General features: G+C 36.7%; 1 protein-coding gene across 1 annotated transcript in view; it reads right to left on the reverse strand.

Moving 5' to 3' along the window:
- Positions 1 to 6,624: 6,624 nt before the first annotated feature.
- The window catches only part of CSMD3 (CUB and Sushi multiple domains 3), a 643,537-nt gene continuing 626,520 nt past the window's right edge, over positions 6,625 to 23,641 (reverse strand). The window contains exons 68-71 of the mRNA XM_063299980.1: positions 17,689 to 17,801; positions 15,605 to 15,692; positions 12,071 to 12,206; positions 6,625 to 7,486 (exon numbers count right to left, since the gene is read on the reverse strand). Of these exons, the coding sequence (XP_063156050.1) occupies positions 7,327 to 7,486; positions 12,071 to 12,206; positions 15,605 to 15,692; positions 17,689 to 17,801 (497 nt within the window). The 3' untranslated portion in view covers positions 6,625 to 7,326. The remainder of the gene's footprint in view (positions 7,487 to 12,070; positions 12,207 to 15,604; positions 15,693 to 17,688; positions 17,802 to 23,641) is intronic.

Raw genomic sequence — 23,641 nt, forward strand, 5'->3', positions numbered from 1 at the left:
TCAGGCCTGGATATGGGAGAGAAATGGCATTGGTCGCACTTATGGATGATCTCTGGCGGGAGCGGGATGGGGGTAGTGCATCCATCCTCGCTCTTCTTGACCTCTCAGCGGCTTTCGATACCATCGACCATGGTATCCTTTTGGGGTGGCTCAGGGAGTTGGGGGTGGGCGGCATAGTCTTACGCTGGTTCACCTCCTTCCTCCAGGGCCGATCCCAGTCGGTAGTGATGGGGGGGGAGAGATCCGACCCTCGACCTCTCCTTTGTGGGGTGACACAGGGTTTGGTTCTGTCTCCTCTCCTCTCCTATTCAACAGCTACATGAAACCGCTGGGTGAAATCATCCATCACCACAGGATGAGGTATCATCAATATGTGTCATGAGTACTGATGGCGAGCAGGAGGGGGCCTCTATCCAGGGGGGAAAACGCATGCGTAGTACTGAGGAATTAAGCAGCCATTCAAAGAGACACAGATCAGACCCGCCTTAACCTCTGGGGTTTATCTGTCTGGGTTTTCCCACACTTCTTCAGTTTGTTAGGATTTTCTGTCTTATATAGCAGTAATAAACACTAGAGACCTATTCCTCGTCTCAGCGTGATTCCTGACTGTTAGGACAATATGCTGATGATACTCAATTGTATATCTCCATCCCGGGTGAGGTAAGTGATGCTGTGACTGCCCTCTCTCAGTGCCTGGGGGCTGTAGGGGTCTGGATGGGGAACAACAGGCTTTGGCTGAATCCTGGTAAGACGGAGTGGCTGTGGGTTAAGAGTTCCTCCATATCCGGGACTTTGTCATCCTTAGTTCTGGATGGGGTTGCCTTCTTATGTGCTCATCAGAGTAGAAAGGTAGTGGTGTCAGCAAATGAAATGCATATTCTCACATAATTTTAGCATTCTCAAGGCTGTCCACTCTCAAAGGGGAAATTAATATTAAAAGGTATGTATCTATGTATGTATGTGTATGTGTGTGTGTGTGTGTATGTATGTATATATATATATATATATACACACACACATACACACACACACACATACATACACACACACACACACACATATGAAGCCATGTTTCTATTTTTGTCTTTCCCTTCCTTATTATTAAAGTTGTTCAGCTCTTACAAATATCTGTGAGATCTGGTGTACACTTTGGTAAATGATTTTAACAAGACTAGAGATTGCTTTTTTATATGACTCGTTTAATGAGCTGGATTTACAAGATTATTGCCCAACAATTAATTAAATAAAATTGCTCATTTTTAAAAAAAAAATCCTTTAAAAATTCAAAGGATTCTTTAAAATCATTAAATAGCAGAGCAAATTGCAAGAAGTAGGTGGCTATATTGTAACACATAATATGATGTACAGGGAAGAATTAGAACAAAGTAGCATTTGCCACCTGTATTGTTTTGTTACTGCCCAGAGTCCCTCTTCTGAGGAGATGGGCTGTAACAAAATTTGAAAAACAAACAAACAAACAAATATTGTTATTTTTTACTTTAAACTTTATGAGTTTTTATTTTTTTATTTTATTCTTATCATCCAATTGTGTTACTTTCCCCTACAAAGCTACCAATATAGGCAGATATTGGAAATGCCAATTAAAAAATGCTTTTTTTGTTGACTCTTTTATAGATGTTCTTGCAGTGTACAAGTTCCTATGACATAATGAGGCTCAATAAACAAATGTTTTGTGTTATTGGTTGTCCTTGATTAAAAAGAAAAAAAAAACAATCTAGGTTTTGATACTATTTAAGACTCATTACAGTGGAGTCTTAAAGTGCATTTCTAAACTTATTTGCAATTCAACAGAGAGCGAAGCATTCTTATTTGTACTTTTTTGGCTTCTGTGATGGAGATATCAGGACAACCATCAAAAAATGAATCCATTTGTTTACAAAAATGTACATCAGATAAAACACATATCAAATGCAGAACTTGCAGAAAAAAATGATATACAGAATTGCACAAATGGATATATTAAGAACAGTGTGTATAGAAATGTTTTTTATTAAAATCCTCACATTGAAAAAGGGATACAATTTATGGTAATACAGAACTGGAAAATAAACCTGAAATTGGAAAATCACAAACTGAGTGAAACTGAACATCAAAATTCACCTAAAAAATAGTAAAGTATCAAATTAAAGAACTAAAAGCAAATGTCTGCAAGTGAAGGACAAGTTGACAGAACAGTTCTTTCTCTTTTACCTTTTGAGTTCCCTATACCTCAGTACCAAAATCTTCTCTAGACCATTTGAAAGGCCCACTTTTTACACCAGCAATATCTTAAAAAACATGCAGTCAGATAGGAAGTAATTGAATTTGGGAGCTTTCTACAAGCAGTGCAAGTTTCCTTCATTCATTTGGGGTACTTTTCCTTCTCCAACATCATATTAGAACTTTATACATTTTATATATTTCAAGCTTCTATGTGATTTAATTAACTTGCAATGAGGTATTTCTCTGTAAGTAATGTATTGCTAGGTCTAATGACTGTCAATCTACTGATGCGACACTTGGATGATGGATTGCTGTGGATCGTGGCAACTGCAAAGGTTGTGTGAGAGTCATTTTCTGTACTGTGCATCTCTTTGCTCATAAACCATTCATGGAAAACATGAATACATAAAATTCCCACTACATGTCTGAACTGAACCTACATATGTGAAAAAATGTGGACCTGATCCTGGGAAGTGGCAGGCAGTTTCAGACAAAAAAAATTATAATAATAGTCCCAAGGAAGAGGTAGGAGTGAGAAAGAAATTCAGAATAACCCTGACTTAATTTTGTTTCGTGTAGGGTAGGACAGAGAAAAACTCTGACAGGTTTTTCAGATTGTCCTTCTACCCTATAGCAATAAAAAGCATTCTAGGAATTCCTGCTGCGCCTGTTTCTTGGCTGTGCCAACCTCAAGGAGCTGACAATGTGCTCCTTTCCAAATCTCTTTCAGGTGGTCCCTTAAAACTCTGAAGCAGATTTCTGAAACATGCTGAAAAACTATAGAGGGAGGGAGGATTTGAACAACCAGCAGGGTCTACCCTATTTTTATAATTCTAAATTACCTAGAATCTTGCAAGTAGCTGGCATACAAATGGATTCAAATATAAACAAACAGATAAGAACATAAGCAGTGCCCTGCTGAATCGGACACCTGGCCAACCTAGTCCAGCAGTCTGTTCTCACAGTCCACAAGGAAGCCCACAAGTCTTCTAGCAGATGTCCTTCAGAGGCAGTCACACTGCCATCAAGGCTAATAGCCATGGACTCCCACAACTTCCATGGATTGGTCCAGCCTTTTTTTGAAGCCAGCCAAACTGGTAGTCACCACCACATCAGCTTAAGAATATATGTTGAATGGAATCTAAAGGGATACCAGTCAATGAATACAGAGTTTGGGAGTGATATAGGCAAATACATGGAGTTCTAAGCATGACAGCAAGCAGGATGGCAATGAGAGATAAAGCGTTCTGTTCCTCCATTACCCAAAGCATAGAAGTCAAGCAAGCCAAAGTCAGACCATGATGATATTATACCAGCAGCAATTAGCAGCAAACCCGCCCCCCCATTCCTTACCAAACATGCGGTGAGAGATCAAGTACATTCAACAGAGGTTCCTATTACATTGTCTTCATATGCATATATATTAGTCATGAGTTATAATTTTCCATTTTAAATAATCAGAGAAACTAGGCAGTATAAATAATCATTTATCCAAATAACAATGATTTTTTTTATCTTGATCATTTTGATAAAGTGAAAGTTTTAGAGATTGACAAACTGCAACTTCCAATTCCAGCTTTTCCCACCATTGGCTATGCTGGCTGGGTTACTAGGAACTGTAATATCAACAATATAAGGAGTGTCACAAGTTCTAGTTAAACATCTACAATTCCCAGTTCAGATGAGAGTATAAAAGCTGCATAAAGGTTTCCTATGCTTCCTTGTGCAAAAATATCCATTAATTACTGTATCTTCCATAGCATAAAACATTAAATATTAGACATCCTGTAGTAGCCAACTTCATTTGAATGATATGATGGAGGGGTGTTGTTGAATGAAGTATAGATTTAATTTTAGAGTACCTGAATAAAGCTTTAGCTTATGCATTTTCCTAAGCTTGAAGGACAGTTTACTGATCTCAATCAATGCAATAATGGATCTTTACTTAGAGTTGGGGGAGGGACATACTGTAGCTCAACTTTCATAGCATTATTTAGAAATCTGCAAATAATTTATATTGAATTAAAATGCACTCTCATTTTTTTTAAATTGCTTCTTTGCATTTAATTGTATAAGCTATAATCAGTGTTTGCTAACTGGAATATTTTCTAATTTCAGAAGTAATTTAAAATCTTTACAGTATTTTTAATTTAGGAAACAACCCAAACACAAAAGAAAATAGCGGGGAATGCCATGTCCCCACAAATTTGTAGCAGTTGGCTGAGGAATTTGACTCTACTCCAACTTCCACAGCTGTTCTAGTTCTAAATCTTTTATAAAGCACACTCCATATTACAAAAGCAATTATCCATTTTTATTTGTTTACATTGCACTGAAAATTTACATCATACTTTTACAAATCCCCTTTTTTTCATAAAAATAGACTTCTTTACAAAAGTGTATGCATTAATATAAGAGGAGTAGCCAGTTGCAGAAGAAACAAGATTTTAAACAAGGTCTCAAATATTAACTTTAACAGTAATGAATGAATCATCATTATTGCAATCATTTGAATAAACCAGAATAAATAACAAATTGATGATATAAAATATAAAAATGACATTCTTTTAGTAGAAGACAGTTTCTGGACAGAAGGGTATGATTACCAAAAGAAAGCATTGTAAAATGGTTTATAAGAAATTCATCAAACACTATAGAAATCCAAGCAGCAGTCCTGGGTTCAATACAGATTTGAGGATGGAAGTGTGAAAGTTGGCTTCCTTTGGGGGCAATAGGCACTCTCTTATTTTATTAATAAAAAATATTTTTATTCCCGCAGAGATGTTCATGTCTGGGAAAAGAATAGTTCCAGATAATTCACACCAGCTAATGTACAGCATTAATGAGTTCAAAATCATTTCATGCTATAAATGGAAGACAATGAACAATGATCTGGACATTACTCAAATCATATTTTGATAATGCAGTCATGAAACTCCAACCAAAACTAAAAGTGAATTATTTTACATGAGAGTGAAACAGACCTATGGAATTTCAAATCTGACAGAAGAAAGTATGATTTGGAGAAATGAGCATTTTTATTTCTGTAACCTTATTTATATTGTATGGCTGCCATAGAACACATTGTAATTTAAGATTTAGCTTTACAACATAAAACACAAAGTACATTTGAAAACAAACTTCCTGAATTAATATGAAGCAGGATTTGTTGAACCTTAATTCAGTGGGAAGATTCCTCCTGATTGGAATTAAACAGACTGAAATCTACAGGGGCGATTCAGTTTTAATTCATTGTACTTTGGCTTAATGTGGTTGTGGATTGGATTACATAACCTTCATTTAAAATATTTATGCTGGCATCATCCTTTAGTAATGTGTGGCATTGCTTTGGCAAAGCATTCAGTGCAGTCACTGAAATCCATTATTTCTTGGCACAGCATATTATAATGAGACAAACATTGTAATGGCAAAATTATTTTTTTCCATACAAAATGTATATTTTAAAATTGACAAATAAAGTACCCATTTGTGTGTAAATCATAGGCTACGTTTAAGAATCAGGCAAACTCATGACAGGTTCCTTATAATACAAAGTGATAGAAATCAATTATGATTTTTGCCCAAGGCCTGGATTGCAGATATAAGATCATAAGGGAATGAATTCCTTTTAATTAGGCTAACTGCACTCTTGAAATCATATACTGCCAAATAATCCAGGAAAGAGAGTGGAACACAATGGATTAAAGCCCTAATCCAGACATGTATGTACACTGCAGTCTGCTGCGTGAAGACCTGTAGGTTTTCACACTGACTTCTGTGGGAGGAAAGATTCACAGGCATATTCCACAGTTTATATCATGCTGTTCCCTGTCTTAGAACAGGGAAGACCTGGAGAATAGGAGAATTTGAGAAATGCATCAAAGGCATTAATGGGCTGAAATCTACATTTTTGTGACTGCAGATTTACTAGCCTGTGATTATAATCTGTCTCCAGCATATAATGCAGCATAGAAATAGAATCTAGAACACTGATGAAATTGGTGATAGAGATGGGAAACGTACCATTTAGTAACCTTCATTGTCTAGATGTGTGATCCTGCAATAATCTGCCATTTGTTCACTTGGGGAAATTGAATTTCTGGGAAAAGGAGGGAGAGTATAAAATATATATTTTTACAATAGATCTCAGCCACTAAGACAATCGCAGTACAGCAGTTCTCAAATCTTATTCTATCGCTGCAAAATTGGTAGCTATTTGGACCAACAATGAGAAGAAGAAGAAGAAGAAGAAGAAGAAGAAGAAGAAGAAGAAGAAGAAGAAGAAGAAGAAGAAGAAGAAGAAGAAGAAGAAGAAGAAGAAGAAGAGGAGGAGGAGGAGGAGGAGGAGGAGGAGGAGAGGAGGAGGAGGAGGAGGAGGAGGAGGAGGAGGAGGAGGAGGAGCAAGAAAAGAGAGTAGGAGATCTTTGCATGACAAGAACAACAGAGCAGGGAATGAAAATCATGAATTAAAAGAACCGGAGACCAGACACTTAATTATTCATTGTGGCTCAGAAATAATGGGCTGCACTTCCAAGCTTAAGCACATTAATGATCATGGCATAATCTCAGAAATTCATAGATAGTGATGTGGGAGTGGGGAGAAGAAAATGTTCTTAAAGACCAGATATGATGGAATGGTTTTGCCTGTGACTATTAAAGAGAAGCCACAGGCCCTTGCTGTCTCCTGTAAATATAACTCTTAATTTCTATCACATATAATTTGTTCTTTTAAATCCAGTCCCTCTAGCACAGTTTATAAAGCACAGAAGTACTGATTGTGGATGCTCCTCCAATATATGCAAATATGTTATTATTTTATTTTCAGAATAATCTTCTTTTTTAAAAAAGCAAATAAACTGTCAATAAGCACTCATGGAGTGCAGCAGACATTCTGTAAAATACTCCACAGTAACCGTGAAGTCAATATATATTTATGAAAAAAAGAAACCCACTCTAGTCTCTGTCTCAGCCTCAGGAGAAGGTGATCCAGGAGATCCTGAAAAATGTGCTTTTCTTTTCTTTTTTCTTTTAAAAACCAGTGAACGATATGTCCACCATGTTGCGTTTCAATCTTCAAACCCCTGCAGTCAGGTGATCGCAATGTTATACCATTGTGCAAACTGTGTTCAGGTTGGGATCAAATCGCACAGCCTTCCCTTCAACAGACTTTGCATTGGTGTCATACATAGGGTTTTCAAAAGCAGCTTGTCCATTGTTATTTTCATGTACGGAGCAGCCTGTGTACTGTGTTTTTGGTGCAGTTCTGTGGCAAATGGCAGAAGAACAGAAGATCAAATCAAATCTTTATTATGGTCACAGACCAGCATAAAAGAACAGAAGATTATTGATCGACTGTAGTAAAAGAATTTTATAATCTGGCTTCCAAGGAAATAGGTTTCAAGAAAAGATGCTTCTTTAGGGGCTGGAAGATACCTTGTTAACCATTTCAGGAAGACAGAAACAGGTAACATCATCTTTCACTCACCCCTGACCCACTGTGAAGTCACTCATTTTTTCCTTTCTAGTTTTAATGTGGTAATCTCCACCTTCATCTAACACAATCCTTGTAGATCAGAACATCTAATGTACATTTAGGGATGGGCCTTGCTCCTTTTGGGCACCTCAGGTTGCTGTAGACATGCCCTCTGGCCAGTGCTTTTCAGGGCTGCTCACCTTCTGGCAGCAAGAGAATTGGGGTTCTTCCTCTGTGCCAGACGATCAACACTCCCACTTCTCCTGCCAGATTCACCAGACCTAGCAGCAGATCCCCAGACTTCAGGGTTTGGAGGAATGATAAGGATTGTGTGTGTGTACAGTAACTAAGGGTGAGCCTGTCCACCCAGCCCTAGCAGAGATGATACAGGAGTGTCTGATTCAGAGGGATGGGCAGGTGTACTTTTTGATACGTATCCATCAGTCTTCTGGAAGACAAGTGGACATGTGTCAAAAGTACACCCTTACTTATGGATTAGTTGTCACAGAAGCACATCTTCTGCCCTCCATAGGGCAGTGGGATAAGGGTTAAAAAATGTTTATCTGGATTGCTTTAAGGGTTCGACTGATGATACTTGCTTTTAAGGATTTGAGTTAAGGTTATTAGGGTATATAAAAATGTTTCTTTGGATGGTTTTAAGGATTTGATTTAAGACTACTGTTTTGAATTGGTTTATTTTTTGGGGGGGTTATTAAGATTATTAAAACTGTTGTACTATTGAGTATAATGGCAGACAATTTATGTACTTTTTAGTTGGATTCTTATTATAGTAGACAGAAATGTATAGAATAGTAGTAGGAAGGGAATAATTAAATAAGTGTTATCTTTTGTGTGTGGGGGGGAGTTATTTAGGAGGAAATTGGCCCCAAAGGAACCATATTCCCCTGCTACTCTCTCCACTTCACCTGCCAAGAGAAGTGGTGGAAGGAGAGTTTCTCTCTCTTTTGCTTCTTTTACCATGAGTGACAAGAAAAATGGGGAGAGAAAAGTAGGGGATAATGGTCTCGTTGGTACCAGTTGTCTATTTTCACTATCACTCTCTGGGTTTGGAGAATTGAAAGCAGAAGACCTGGCACCAAAAGAGACATTTTTACCCTGCCTCTTTCCTCACCCTGCTTCTTTTGCATAACCTCTCCTCTGCCACCAGGCAGAATGGGGATGCAAATGGGGGCTCAGATTTTCATGCTAGGGTACCTTCCTGCTAGCTCTTGCAAAGGAGAACAGCACTAAACACACCACTGTGCAGAAGAGTCTAAAGATACACTGCAAAAATATAAATTAAATCAAATCATGAATTAAATCAAATCAGTTACACTATATAGAATATTAAAGATGGATATGAATAATGAATCTTTAATTTTGGAAGAAAAAAAAATGCCTCTTTCAAAAATCCTGCACCCAGATTATAAAGGCTTTTAAGGATAAGAATCAACATCAGCAGTTCAGTCCTGATGTACTGGAAACCAATTAATACAGCAGTGTTTGCTGAAAATTTCACTTACTTTTTTCCCAAGTAAATCCAGGAAGATGTAATAGTTATGTGTAGGCATTCCCAGAAGCAAAGTACTTCTCTGCACTTGCCCATATGGTATAGCTCAGCAAAGCTTTCCAGGCTTGAAGCAAAGTTCCTACTTGATCCCTGATCTGATATGACTAAGCTGAAGGAAAGTCAGACATGGCTAAACTAAAGCTTCAGGAGATTCTCTTTTATATTCTCTGTAAGCTATCACATACAACCTAGATGACTGCACAGAATGTCTAGTAACAATCCTGCTGTTGCCTAGCACAATCATATGGGTTACAGGAAGGGTTCTTAACAAATGTATTGGTTGACTCGGTTGAAGCTGTGTCTGAGGTATTAGACTTCATGAGATTGTTCTAGGACTTCACAGTTCCCTAAAGCCTTAAACAATTGCATTAAGTGAGGTTGAAGAGAGTCTTGTTACATAATTTTGAGCTGTTAGACATGTCTATATCTCAGCTGAAAAACACAGAATAACTTTTGATTTTATTCATTTTGCTGCAGTGGGAAAAGAACATTATTTTACATTCTGGATGTGCACATTTCCAAGTGGAAGCTTATTTTTGTAAACATTACCCTATCTCATTACTCATATCTGATAGGAGTAAAATGTTCATAAAGAAATAAGACTCCATATGAACTGGGAGATGATCAATCAAAGGATCACGACATTGTTTTTAGCTATTTTATGCACAACTATCTCCCAGGTGAGAACAGTAGGATAAATCTTGGACAAAAGTCTGTAATGACAGCATAAACTGATAACAGCTGAATTGCCAGTGATGGCTGTGCAATAGCTGTCTGTAATAAAACTGTTCATGGCACTTATGGCTGATGTAAGATAAATTATACAAGAAATATGATTTGCAATACTGTACATGTCAAAAATGAAATATAGGCAATATGTGAAGTACACAGCAAACCCATTTTTACTGCAGTGTCTCAAGACACCAAGACATTTGAATAAGTTGCTTCTCACTAAAGGGCAGTTATTTACAACAATTCCAAAAACTGAAAGTAAAGGTCTAATGTAAAACAGTGACCTTATCTATGAAGTATCTATGATAGTTGTGAAAGAATGTTACTGTATATATACAATAGATGGGATACTTTTCAAGGGAGATTTTAATTTATTTTGAAGAAAGTAATGGGATGTACAAGGGATAAATAGTTCAGCTGAATGATAATAGTGCAGACCAGTCCATACCGTTTAGATGTTCTTTTTACTTTTTGAAAGTGTTCCCACTAATGGGACAGGGACAGTAGGGTTCTACAATGGGCTTTTGCCCTCAAAAGTGTTTTCTAGCTGGATCAGTCTTGTTTGAAAAGTTAAATAAAACTTAACAGTCAAGGCAGAGTAAGCGTGCTGGGAAAGAGAGACCACACTAATTAGAGGACATACTAATTTCAGAAAGGGAAAACAACATTTCCATTTCCCAACTGACCATGACACCTTGACAAATACCAACACTGAAGCACCATAGAGATCTGAGATTGGCTTCCCTTGCCACTCAGGGATACGACTTCAGCTGGCATTTGAATGACAACTGGAAAGTTGCCTAATGTTCCTTGTTCTGCCTCTGTGTTCTATAGAGCAGATTCATCTCAGAACCACCTTCCACTGCAGTCAGTACTGCAGGTGCAACTATGGGGAAGAACAAGGGATGTTCAGGCCTGCAGGGGTCACGCAGAAGAGAAAAGTGGTGGTGGGGGGAGGTCTGTGTGCTAAACCATCTGGTGATGGAGGAACTAGGCACTTTCACCCTTGAGAACAGAGGAAGAGCTAACTTTGGCCTGAAATCCTATCTATGCTTCCTGGGAATAAATGTCATGGCTTTTCATGAGTCCTTTCTCCAAGGAGAGCTGCACAATTTGGAATTATCAGGTCTAGTTGCAATCTAATTTAGATAGTACCTCCGCCCTCAAGAAATGTGCCCAAATATATTCTTCTGCCAGTATAACCTGAACAAGATAAGATTGGCCTGCACACATAATTTTGTTAAGGGAGTGACTCACCCTATTGATAATAGGTTATTGTAATCTAGGGTGAGCATTGTTATTTCATGCTTGATGCAATAATCAAAATTTGTTTCTCAGAACAATCTGAAAGATAGAGTTTTTTCTTACTTTTACATATCTCTTTAATCAATATCTTAAAAGGGAGGAGAACCTCAAAAATACCTTTCAGGATTTATGAGGTTTCTGGATTTTACTGTTTCCCATATGTAATGTAAATTCTGATTTAAACATATATTGTTTTTTAGTGCAAATTGGTAGCTCTCCTGAATGTCTCTTTAGAGACATAGGTAGATTGATAGATTGGAAGGCTGGATGAACCTGGCAGGATTTCATAATTAGGTCCAAACAAATCATCGCATCCTACATACAGCCTAGATTCTATAATCCAGGGCCACTAAAAAAATTCTTGAACAGTCATAAAAATAAATAATGCAAATAATGGTGTTTGTGATGGTGGTGGTGGAGGGGAACATGATTACTGAAATATGTAGGTCTAGGCATGAGGTACAAGGGAATAGGAGAATTTCATAAGCTGAAATTTAATCTCTGCTCTGTTCAGCTGATACTTCTATTTTTTTTTCCAAAGGTTTATTAGCTGAGATGGCAAACAGTGATGGCTATAAGTGAAGTTCATAATTTTTACAGCTACTATTTATCCAAGAGCATTTAACCTGTGGAAATTTGGGCATTTCCTTAGAACAACATAAAGGTGCTAACCAGACCTACATACAATAATATTTCCCACATCAAAATCATCCATATTTGGTGGTATGTGTGTGTGTGCATGCAAAATAGATGTATATTCCACCTACCTTTGTTTATAAAGGTAAAACCCAAATCCTGCTAAAATAAGGGCAAAAAAAGGCACAAGAATAGCAATGGCCACAGAACTGCTGTTTGTACCATGTGATTGATTTGATGAATTTGATCCTTTAGACGTATTAAGTCCTGGAGGAAAAACAAAACAAAAAACAAACATTATTTCTGTTACTACTGTCATGGAAAAATATGTATTACAAATATTTATAATGTGTGTATACTATACAAATACATAATTTGTTTATTCCTATATAATATAACTCTATTTTCAATTATTTTCTAGACTAAACAAATTGGATCACCCATATATTTGAGATGTGATTTCATGCTCTTTCTAATTGATAATCAAAATGAGAAGTCAAACTCCTTCAGAAACTAAAGCAATTTATTTCTGCCTTCAGATAAAAATTAGCCTGGTTAAAAAGAACCAAAATATTTGGAGCCTTTCCACACAAGTGGGTTGCAACAGTACTGCAATTACACCAAGCCATGTTTAAGCTCAGGGGTATTATCTAAATTAGGAAAAAAAACAATTTTGATGATAATTTATCCATCTGCTTCCACTTTCTGAGTTACCCACACACCATGCCAGGTACAGGAGAACGGCCACAGTGCTTAATTTGTTCCTGGTCCCACACTTATAAGAGGGGCTCTTTTGCAATCTACTAAGGTGTGATTACTCCCAGTTGAACAGCCTCCTATGACAAGGCATCATTTTTTCCTGTGAGAAGGAGAAGAGATGCAGGAGACACAGCATTCAGGCTTCTTGAACTGAGCATATACACTCAACACCAGGGAGGTCCTGGGTGTCAAAAAGGTCAAGCTAGGATTGCACTGGCTGTGACAGTGCAATCAAAGCCCTGCCTCTTTTTAATGTGTAACATGCACTTTGGTTGTGTACTCACAGTACACTTTTTAAATCCCCTTGTGGATACTCCTGACCAGGATCCAGAGTTACGTCTCTCAGAAAGAAAACAGTTAAATACTAGTTTGCACAAATTGAACACAACTGGATAGATAACAGCTTTGCCTAAGTTGTGATTAAGGCATCTTTCTTGCATTTTTTCCTGTAAAAAGCTCTTTCTCCCCCCCATTCCAAGTAAAGGGTCCTTCAAAAGTTTGAATAATTCCAAATGTTTTCTCTTCCTAAAAGGACAATGTTTTTTTTAAATGAAGTCCAATGAGTTCATGCATTCTTTGTCCCTTCAATTTTCATCATATTTTTACAAATCCACAAGTTTGATTTCTCTCTTCTAAGGAATTAATCCACTGTGTTGGGTCTCTGTCCATCTGTTTATTTATTCATTTACTTACATGCTTTATTTGTATGCCACCTATTCTTGAAGTCTCTGGGTTCCTAACATTTAAAGAGATCATAAAAACAACCCTTCCAAAAAATAAATAATCCCATCCAAAAAGAAAAAAAAAATCTCAGCAACCATACAAGGGACAAAGGGAAAGTCATGTCTTATGTGTCCACCAGGCACCCTAACAGTCAAAACATGCCTTTCTTCTGGGAGAGATGGAAATGCCACATCTTAACTGCTTTTATGAAACCCAGAAGGGAATAAGGAGGGAGTTCCAAAGCATAAGAGCACCATTCAAAAATACCCGTTTCCTAGGTCCCATCAGATGACATTCTCAAACAGACAAGACCCAGACAGAGTTTCCCAATCAGATGAGCAAATTGTTTAGATGGGGAGACAAATATGAGTGAACCTGGTCCATAGCCATGTAAACTTTAAAGGTCACAACCAACACCTTCAATTGCATGTGGTAGTCAACTGGCAACCAATGAAGCTCCCAAAGCAGTAGGATCACTCAAGTATGCATCCATCACAGCCCAGACTTCTGCATTTTGTATCAGTTGTAGCTTCCAAATGCTTTTTAAGGGTGTCCCCATGTGTTACAGTAATCCAAATTGAAAGTGACTGGGGCAGGAGTAACTGTGAGTAGGATTTTCCAACCCAGGTATCATTGCAATTAGCAGACAAGTTGTAACTGTGCAAAGCCCTCCTGGCCAAAGATACTCTCTGTTCCTAGAGCAGGAGCTGTGAATCCAGGAGAACCTCCAATTTGCAGATCTCCTCTAAGCAGGGGAATTCCATGATTAGGTCCATTATGGACCAAAGATAGGCAAAAACCTAGGCAAAAATAACCAATACAGATGCATATCATGCTTGGTTTTTAATCTGTTATAAAGTGGGCTGGATAACGCTTGTGTGGAAAGGTAGAGAAGATTATAGCCAAGACAACAAATTATTCTTGCAAGACCATTCAGTTTGAGCTAAATGGGATTCTAGTGCCTGAGGAATAAGTACACTTAGCAATACAAGTGTTCGTTTAAGAAGGAAAAAAAAATACCACTATCAAGAAATTCACTCTAATAATTACAGCTTAATAATTTCTTTTACCCATTTTCCCTGTTTTTATATGCTTATGGATGCAGGCAATTATATTTTATTAGTGCTTAGGAATTTGGAAGAAAAGGTAAGCAGACATGCATGTAGAGCAAAGCGCATCACATAAATTTTGAAATTGCTCCCAGAGTCCTCCTTAAAAAAGGCTAATAGAAAACATCATGTTTGGATAAGCCAAAGCAGGCACCTAGAGTTTACTATTATGTTTGTAGGTGCTGAATCAGGGACAGTCATTGATCCTAAAATAGTTTCAGAGGGGAAAAGAGCAAACAATTTCACCTGTTTATATCCATTTTAGCTACAGTTTATTTATTTATTTTTTTTACTGAAATGGTCCTTCCCTTCAACACAAACTCTCTATAAGAATTCAGAAGGGAGTAGATTTCCACTGTTTATTTTATGTGAATGAAATTTTGCATAGCAAGATTGTAACTAAGCTAATGGAACAAAGTAAGGTTGCACAATGAACAATGGAAGGGAAGAATCTAACACAATTTTTCTTGTACCTGACTAGGATGAAATAAAATACCTCACTAATATTTGAAACTATCCAGAATATCTCAAACTCAACCACTTTAAACACATACTGACAGAGCTTGTATTATGACATCACAGTGCAAGTTTCATTATTTTGATGAAATCTTGGTTTGCTGTGGATGCCTCAGATCACGTACTGTACCTTCTAATGTATCTTTGATAACAGCACCATCCCTCTTTCAGAATACCATTTTAAGTCTGAACTTAAAATTAATTCAGTGCAGTTTGGCTACAGGAAAAAAGTGTCATATGCAGATACTTTCAGCTTCCAACATATGACTGGAATTAGCTTTTCTTGAAATAGTATCAATCATTCTATCAAGAAAGTCATTCAGAATCCAAAGGGAGTCAATGTGTTGAGGCAGGGGATGTATTGCCCCTCCTCCCAACCTTCTAACTTCTCCACATTAAGTAAAAAATATACATGCAGATCATCTCTCAGAATTGGAGCAAGTTTTTATCAGAAGCAGTAAGCGCATGAAAGATGTAAATGGCTCCATTGGCCCCTTCTTGTTGATTTCAAATGGTGCAAAAAGTTTGAATATACCTATATTAATAGCATAATCTTACCTAATCTTTGAAGTCCAAACGGACCATAATCTTTACCCTGAATAAATCCTTGAAAAACATAAGTTGCACCATCAGGTTCTGCAGAAACCTACATAGAATAATAAAAAGAAGGGTATATAATTAATATAAATATGCATATCTACAGTAAGAAATTGAAAAGCTGATTAGATTCAGCCTGGAACAAGGCACTTTCGCTATTCAGTTACTTATACATATTTTTATTTTTAATGGTAATAGATTTCTTTGATCTGGAAGTGATTGACTGATCATGTGCCATCAGTTCGTTGTGAACTCCTAGCAACCACATAGATAGATTTTCTCCATGAAGATCTGGAAGTACTTGAGATTTATTTATTTTATTTTAAAAGATATTTAAAGATTAAAAACAGAATAAAAAGAAATGAAAGCAAAGAGGAAAAACAGAAAGTATATCAAGATCTACAAAATATATGAAAATATACTTGAAGAATTTACAAAATATGAAAAGAAAAAAAGAAGAAGAAAAAATCTACCATTCTTCTTATTGGAAGTAGTTGAGCCAACCAACTTTTCAGATCTTTGTGTCTAAATGGCCGTAAGTGTCCTATAATTTTATTAGTATCTGAAACCATGCATAAAACAATTAGAGAAAATATGTTCATTTGTTTGTTTATACTTTACAAAATTACAACATCTAATAAATAATCTTATGTGTCTATAGAAGCAAAGACTATTTTTAGTTGAATTGTATTCATGGTAACTTCAAGGACAATACAGAAATGGTTTGGCATTGCCTTCTGCTAGATTCTTCATTGTTGTTATTACGATTCCTTCGCCTGATATTCTCTATTCTAAGTACTAGCTAGTTCTTATCTGGAACTGGCAGATCAGGTAGATATTGCCTCCTAGACTGCTAAGAATATTTTAAGATTCCTGTTTGGTCTTGACCATAAGTAAAATCTTGATTTGATTTGATTTGATTTGATTTGATTTGAGATGCCCCTCCTGTCAGAAATATGTTGTTCTAGCATATTGTTCTTCTGTATCGCTTCCCCAGACTATAGAATACATACTCTAGGAGGTCCCGGCATTTTAAAAAATCTGCAAAGATGAGAATCTGTTTCCCCATGTGCTTGTCATTGAAGTTTAGCATTATTTTTTATCAATGTTTTTAACTTATTAGATTGTTTCTCTTTTCAAAAGCCTTTGAAAAGTTTTAAAGGTATTAAAAGCTTTAACACTACCTGAAATCAAATCAATAAATATATATTTGTATTAGGTTACAAACAGAAAGTTTATGACACCACACCTTTGTTTATCTGTGCAGTATTGCTACTCTATTAATATCTATTAATATGTATTGTACTGCTATGTACTTAGAAATAACATTGCATGCTGTTCTTTTGTCAACTACAAAGTTTAAAGAAATGTAGGGTTTCTACACAATTACATAGAAATGTAATCTATTAATAATTAAACAACTGCAATGTTAGCATTATAATCAACCTGGAAAGTAGCAGTATACTTTGCTAGAGAATCAAAGCACACTTATCAGGGCTTCTATCTCACCAAATACTAATCACTAATACAGCAATGCACTGATTTATATGGGTCTAGTTGCTTGAAAGAACATCTAGGGTATTATTCCCAATTTCTAGCTGTAATGTTGCTATACATGTTTCCTTATTCATCAATATTGCACTAAATATGAGAATCTTGGTGAGTGTAAAGCAGATACCATATTATGACAGAGAAATGTAACTCAGTGTACCATTTTTATGAATGTACGCAAGGACATGATTTTCTAATGCAGATATTTTTGGCAAGTACGAAAATAGTCATCCAAAATGTGTGCTGATTTTTTTTTTGCCTGCATGCTGGTCTACCTTTGAATCCAATCAATGGCATTTCCCATGACCTTTAAGAATGCCACTAACCTGTAATAGCAATATTTGTTCTTGTCTTGTCAGCAAGTGCCTGTATAAGCCTATTTTTCAACATTCCTAATTAAGCTTTCATTTTTTAAAAATGACTTCTTTCTGGTCTCACGCACAAACCATAGTTTTCTATTAAGACACATTGGATTTTGCCAGAAATATACTCACAAAGCCATCCATTGCCCATTTGTCCTCTTTCAGTTTGTTCACAGAAGTATGGGATGGTGCTTTGATGAGATATATATGGAGCATTAAACAGGCTTCTTGACTTTTATACACCCCTGTAAAACATAAACATAGTTGATCTGAGCCATTAAAGCAAAAACAAAATCATCCTTGTATATCTCTAGACAGTCTTTTCAAAGATGAGACACAAAGGCCAAAGATTGGCTCATCTTTTTAAGTAATTAGAAAAAAAGGCATACCTATTTAATTGCACATTATGAAGTGGCAGTTTAGAAGGTGGTCAGTTCCAGAGTTATTTCAGTAAGCATATCATGCATGACAGCCAGTTTGGTGCAGTGATTAAGGCATCAGGCTAGAAACCGGGAGAGTGTGAGTCCCAGTCCTGCCTTGGGCACAAAGCCAGCTGGGTGACTTTGAGCCAGAAACTTTCTCCCAGCCCTAGGAAGGAGGCAATGGCAAGCCACTTCTGAAATCTTGCCAAGAAAACTGCAGAGACTTGTCAAGGCAGTCTTCAGGAGTCAAAAACTGACTCAAAGCCTACACACACAGACACACACACACTGCAAACTCAACCTAAGTTTGCTATAGATTCAGGTCTTCAGTGTCAAAAATTAAAAAAAATCATTAGGTAAATCCTACTGTATTGTTAATTGTGTGTAGCTTAGCTTATATTTGATTTTATGCAAGAGAAGGGAGGGAGGGAGGGAGGTAAATGGAGGGTAAGTATGGAAATAAAAAGAGACACTTTTGTTTATATACGGTGTAATAATAATGGTGGAAAAAAGATTTAAGGCATTATGATGTATTGTTAAACCTGCGCTAAACTAGAACCTGAAAACCACAGGTACAGGTTCCCCTTTATCAGTGGAAGCTTACAACCCAAGTTTCCCACATTATATTCTCTCTCTCTGTCTGTCTCATCTTATACTCCTGGAAAAAATCCAGGATGTAAAAGAAATAACATAAAATAAAATACCAAAATAAAGGTGGCTTTAAACTATGCATTGGTGTGTTCATTTGCAAACAGTAATTTCAGCTTGCTTCAGGAAGACTGCAAGGGACAAATTGAAAGCCACATTAAATACACAGAGGACGGATTTGTAGCCATGAGTGAAAATTCATGTAACACTACTCTTGTTCAAAGTTCTTTGCCACCACATTGATCCTCTGCAAAATACTATGAGGTAGCTTTCTTCTCTAAATCTACTGTAGTAGCCTAAGACCAAGCAACATTCTGAGCCTCCATGCTAAGGAGGTGTACAGACCACAATTTCTCAGCTTTGCAGAGAGGAAACCTTGACTAGTATGTTTCAACAGTTCTAAGGGATGGCTGTACCTAGAAGATTGCCATAAATCAGGGACAGACTTTACTTGAAAAAAAAGTATTAGGTTAATTCCTGATGCTTTCAGCTTTAGAAAGAACCAGGACTAAGACCAGTGAAACCTGCAGTCAGATAGGGCAACAAGATGAATGGACTTAATTTCAGTGACAATAGGTGTACCATTGGAAGACCTGAAGGACCAAGTTCAGAACAGATGCTCCTGGAGAAAATCTCTATATATGTTTGCTAAGAGTCAACACTAACTTGATGGCACATAATCAATTTGTTTACATATGATGGCGTGTCTAGAGTATGATTTGTTTCAGAATGTCTTTGAATCAGCATAATATCTAGTCTGTTTTGATATTTGCTTTTAGTTGTGCTCAAAATCCATTTTCACAAAGATATGTTGAGGGGAACAAGTAGTACGACTTTCAATAATCTTCACTTAAAAAATCATATATGATTTTTAAAATGTTTCAAAATGACATCCAAGGAGGATCTACCAATGTCTTTGATTTATAAATGAAAAGGATACTTGTTTAGCTAGTAAATTTGAATGGATCCAAAGCCAGCTAAAATCCTTATCTTAGGTATCTTGGGACCAATTCACAGAATGCCTTCAAGTTTATAGTTTAAGAAAAAAGTTCTTTATCACTAGGGCAACTATCAGTGGATAGTAAATCAGCCACTACCTCTGAAAAGGTATTAAAATCAGACCTTACAACTACATTGTATTTTGATGGTTCTTCTCAATATTATCTACGTCTAGCTAGCCAGAACGAAGCACACATCCAGCTACTGTCAAATGTCTCCTTTCTCTGCCAATGAATTACTCAGCTCAGGAAAAGATGAGAAGCTGAACTTAAAATGACAAATGAATGAATTATCTTCCTTGATAAAATCCTTGGATTATTTTTTCTGGCAAATTATGAGCAGTCTTGCAGACACTGCAAGGGTCAACGGTAAGTGGACTTTCATAAGGAGCCTTCCACTGCTGCTTTCAGCAAAACTATATTTATTTTTTTGCCACATTTAAGACATTCTTCCCATTCAGAAATTACATGACTGGAAGGTTTCCATTTGGAAAGTAGTAGTTTCCACAAATCTGGATGTCTGTGCATGGGGAAATCCAAACGTTAGTTGTCAAGTATAGGCTATCTCATAGTTAAGGGATAGCATACAAATTAGCAGCAACACACAATTCACTATGAAAAGCAAAACACAAACAAACAAGATGTAGTCCTGCAAGAAGTACATATTAGAGTGAGTAGCCCAGGCTTGCTGCATCCTCCTCTGTATGGATCTTCTGCGCCTATAGAACAATAATAGAATCTTGAGCCATTCTTGAAAGCTATCATTTAGTATTACTGATATTCAGTTTTCCACTGAATAGGGAAAACTGAAAAGGGCATACAAAAAAAAAATATACATTTTAAACTATGACACACATTCTTTGTTCTTTTTTGAGATTTTTTTTTAAGAAGAAGAATTGTGGCATGTGCATGATCTGAAATCAGAAACTCTGTATCTTACCTCTGATAGCTTTCTCTACCAGATTCATAGGGTTCCCTCCAAAAATATATATACCTCTATTTCTGTAAATAGATACCCTGTTATTAAATGCTTGTAGTAATTGTCATGCCTGAAGCAAGATTATTTTTCACTGTAACTCTAAATTTTAAGGAGTAATGTATTGTTTACTTGTATCAGTGCTTTTTCTTAATCAAAATATAAAACGTACCTGCACTCAAAAAAACTACCACATCATACTTGATTTAGAAATGCATCTGCAATGCATTACTTGAATCAAGAAATGTGCTCAGAATGAAACCAATTGAACATTACAGAAGATTTCTTATTTTAATATAATTCCAGTTTAATGCCATGACATGGTCTTGCACTGTAAAAAGAAGATGAGATCAAGAAATTATTTGGAGTTTCTGTTGCTATACAGAAGCAATAAGTGTGATTGCATTTTTCTTTTTCTTTGCCACAGTGTTATTTCAGATATATCCCTCATACAGGTAGTCCTCACTTAACAGCCATTCATTTAGTGATGGTTCGGACTTATGACGGTGCCGGAAAAACTGAATTATGACTGGTCCTCACACTTACGGCCATTGCAGAGTCCCCAAAGTCCAATGTGGGTGCTTTGCAACCAGTTTGCAGTTATGACCATTGCAACACCCTGTGGTCATGTGATCACCATTTTCAACCTTCCTGGCCAGCTTCTGGCAAGCAAAATCAATGGGGGACCACATGATTTGCTTAACAACCACATGGTTTGCTTAACACCCATGGTGATTCATTTTGCAACTGCCACAAAAAAGGTCATAAAATCGGGTTGGATTTGCTTAATGACTGCTTTGCTTAGCAACCAAAATTCCAGTCCCAACTGTGATCATTAAGCGAGGACTACCTGTATCTATTCTGCGTTAAACATGACTATGTTCCATGTGCAAACATGTAAGAAAAACCCTCTAGATCAAACACAGACATATCATTATCCAGTATCCTTTCCAAGATATTCCAGCACAATTTTTCTGCTCAGGCAACAACTAGTAGTCAGAGACATTGTGACTGGAAATAAAATCCTATACGGATTCATTCAGAATAAGACCTGTTGAACTCAGAATTTTGACTTTCTTGTCACAGCTTTCAAATCTTCATAAGGTGGCTTAGATATACAGAAACAAATTGCTACAACAAATTAAAGTCTCAGAACAACAAAAGTAACATCAGCAGAAAAAGAGTTAAACAAATTCCAATTCCCTTGAATTAGTCTTATCCAACTTTAAAGTCATGGAATGTTGTAAGTTAAATTAGGAATGTCTGGTGAAGTGAACTTTTTCAGGCATGAATCTACCATTAATCTTGTTGGGTGAAAATCCCTTATATAATATCTACTTAGTATATCCTATCTGCATATTTATTAACATTCCGAAAATGTTGGGACATGGTTTTCCTTCATAGAAGACATGCTGATTCTTCTTCCACAAGGTTTGTTCTTTATATGCATAATAATTCTAAATTAATAATGTTTTCTGCCAGTTTACTAGGGAATAGTTAGAGTGAAAGAATTAAACTAATGGGTCTATAATTTCCTGGCTCCTGCTGGATTCCTTTTAAAGAAATGTTGCTACATTGCCTGCTTTCTAATTCCATGGTAAGATAGCTAATTTTAGCAATTTTATATGGTTTTCTCAGCATTTAATCTCTTTCCCATTTTAGTTTTAAAAGGAATAGGAAAAACATAAGATATCCAAACCCATTTTCAGTTTGTCAAGCAGACTTTAAGTTGTGTCAGCCCTATAGGGTACCCCAGATTAAGGAACAGACACCGTGCACACCTAAAGGTACTTTTATTAAAACAGCTGTAGTAACAGAATTTTGTGAGTCTGAATGTGCTACCTTTCCTCCCTATCCACATGAGAATTGGGAGTGGGGGAGAAGGCTATCTGAGGCTTTTCCACAAACCACTTTCTTGGCCTACCCTCAAGTTTTGTTTAGCTGATAATTGTCTTAGTAATAGATCTTGTGTGTGTCCTTCAAGGCCATCCTCATTCATATCATTTTATTAACCAACTTTTCCAAATGCTTTTTCACCCCCCAAATGACTAAGAGGTTGGTCTTCATTTAATGGGCCTATGCAAATCATATGATGATCCAGAATGGATCCATTCTCTGAGGTCACAAAACATATGCAGCCTATCAAAGGCTTGGGATGGCTGCTTTGAAACCCCTAGACTTCTTCTATATACTGTTTTGCTATCTTTGTTTGCCCAGCTATTGTAGTGGATGGGTCTTCCATGCATGCACACACATATCCATGCACAAACAGCCATCCTGAGTCTTTGAAGAACACTGGCTTTACTTTGTTGAATGTTTTCCCCAGTTCACTAATGTCTTCTACAATGTAGTTTGATACAGGAAATCACAGAGCATTAAATACTCAAATATGCCAAATGTGCTTTCTGTTCTTATATAAGAACAAAATATCTGAAGTAATTGTTCAGATCAATCTTATCTAAGTAGTCAAATGTGTGTACATGTATGTATTTTGTTAAACAGCCATTAAATAGTACTGCTGTTTTGAATAGAAGGTATAATCCTGCGATTAGCATATCTGGCAGTGCAATTCTAAACATGTCAATTCAGAAATAAGAACTCTTCAATAAGACATTTCCACATAAGAATTTCTGCAGAACTGCAACATAAACTTCACAAGGCATAACAACCCCAATAAAACAGGAAATGTCAGTGTGCTTGACATGATTGGAAGTTGTTGTTGCTATTATTCTGAATCAATTCACTGCAGCATGAAGGCCTCTTTATTGGAGGTTATGGACCATAATCTATCATGCTGATCCAATGCAGGTCTGTAAATAGATCTTCGTTGACTTCCCAGTCTAGGCCTAAAAGAGAGTTACTGGCCTAATGTCACCCACCTGGCTTTCATACATAAGGGGGAACAAAAACTAAAACCGCTAAACCATGCCGGTATTCTTAACTCATGTGTGTGTATGTGTGTGTATGTGTGTGTGTGTTTGTGTGCCACACAGGATTCTAGTTTACAATAACACAATAGAACAACAAAATATTTGTAAGAC

Source organism: Candoia aspera, chromosome 3 (genome assembly GCF_035149785.1).
Source record: "Candoia aspera isolate rCanAsp1 chromosome 3, rCanAsp1.hap2, whole genome shotgun sequence".
Taxonomy (NCBI): domain Eukaryota; kingdom Metazoa; phylum Chordata; class Lepidosauria; order Squamata; family Boidae; genus Candoia; species Candoia aspera.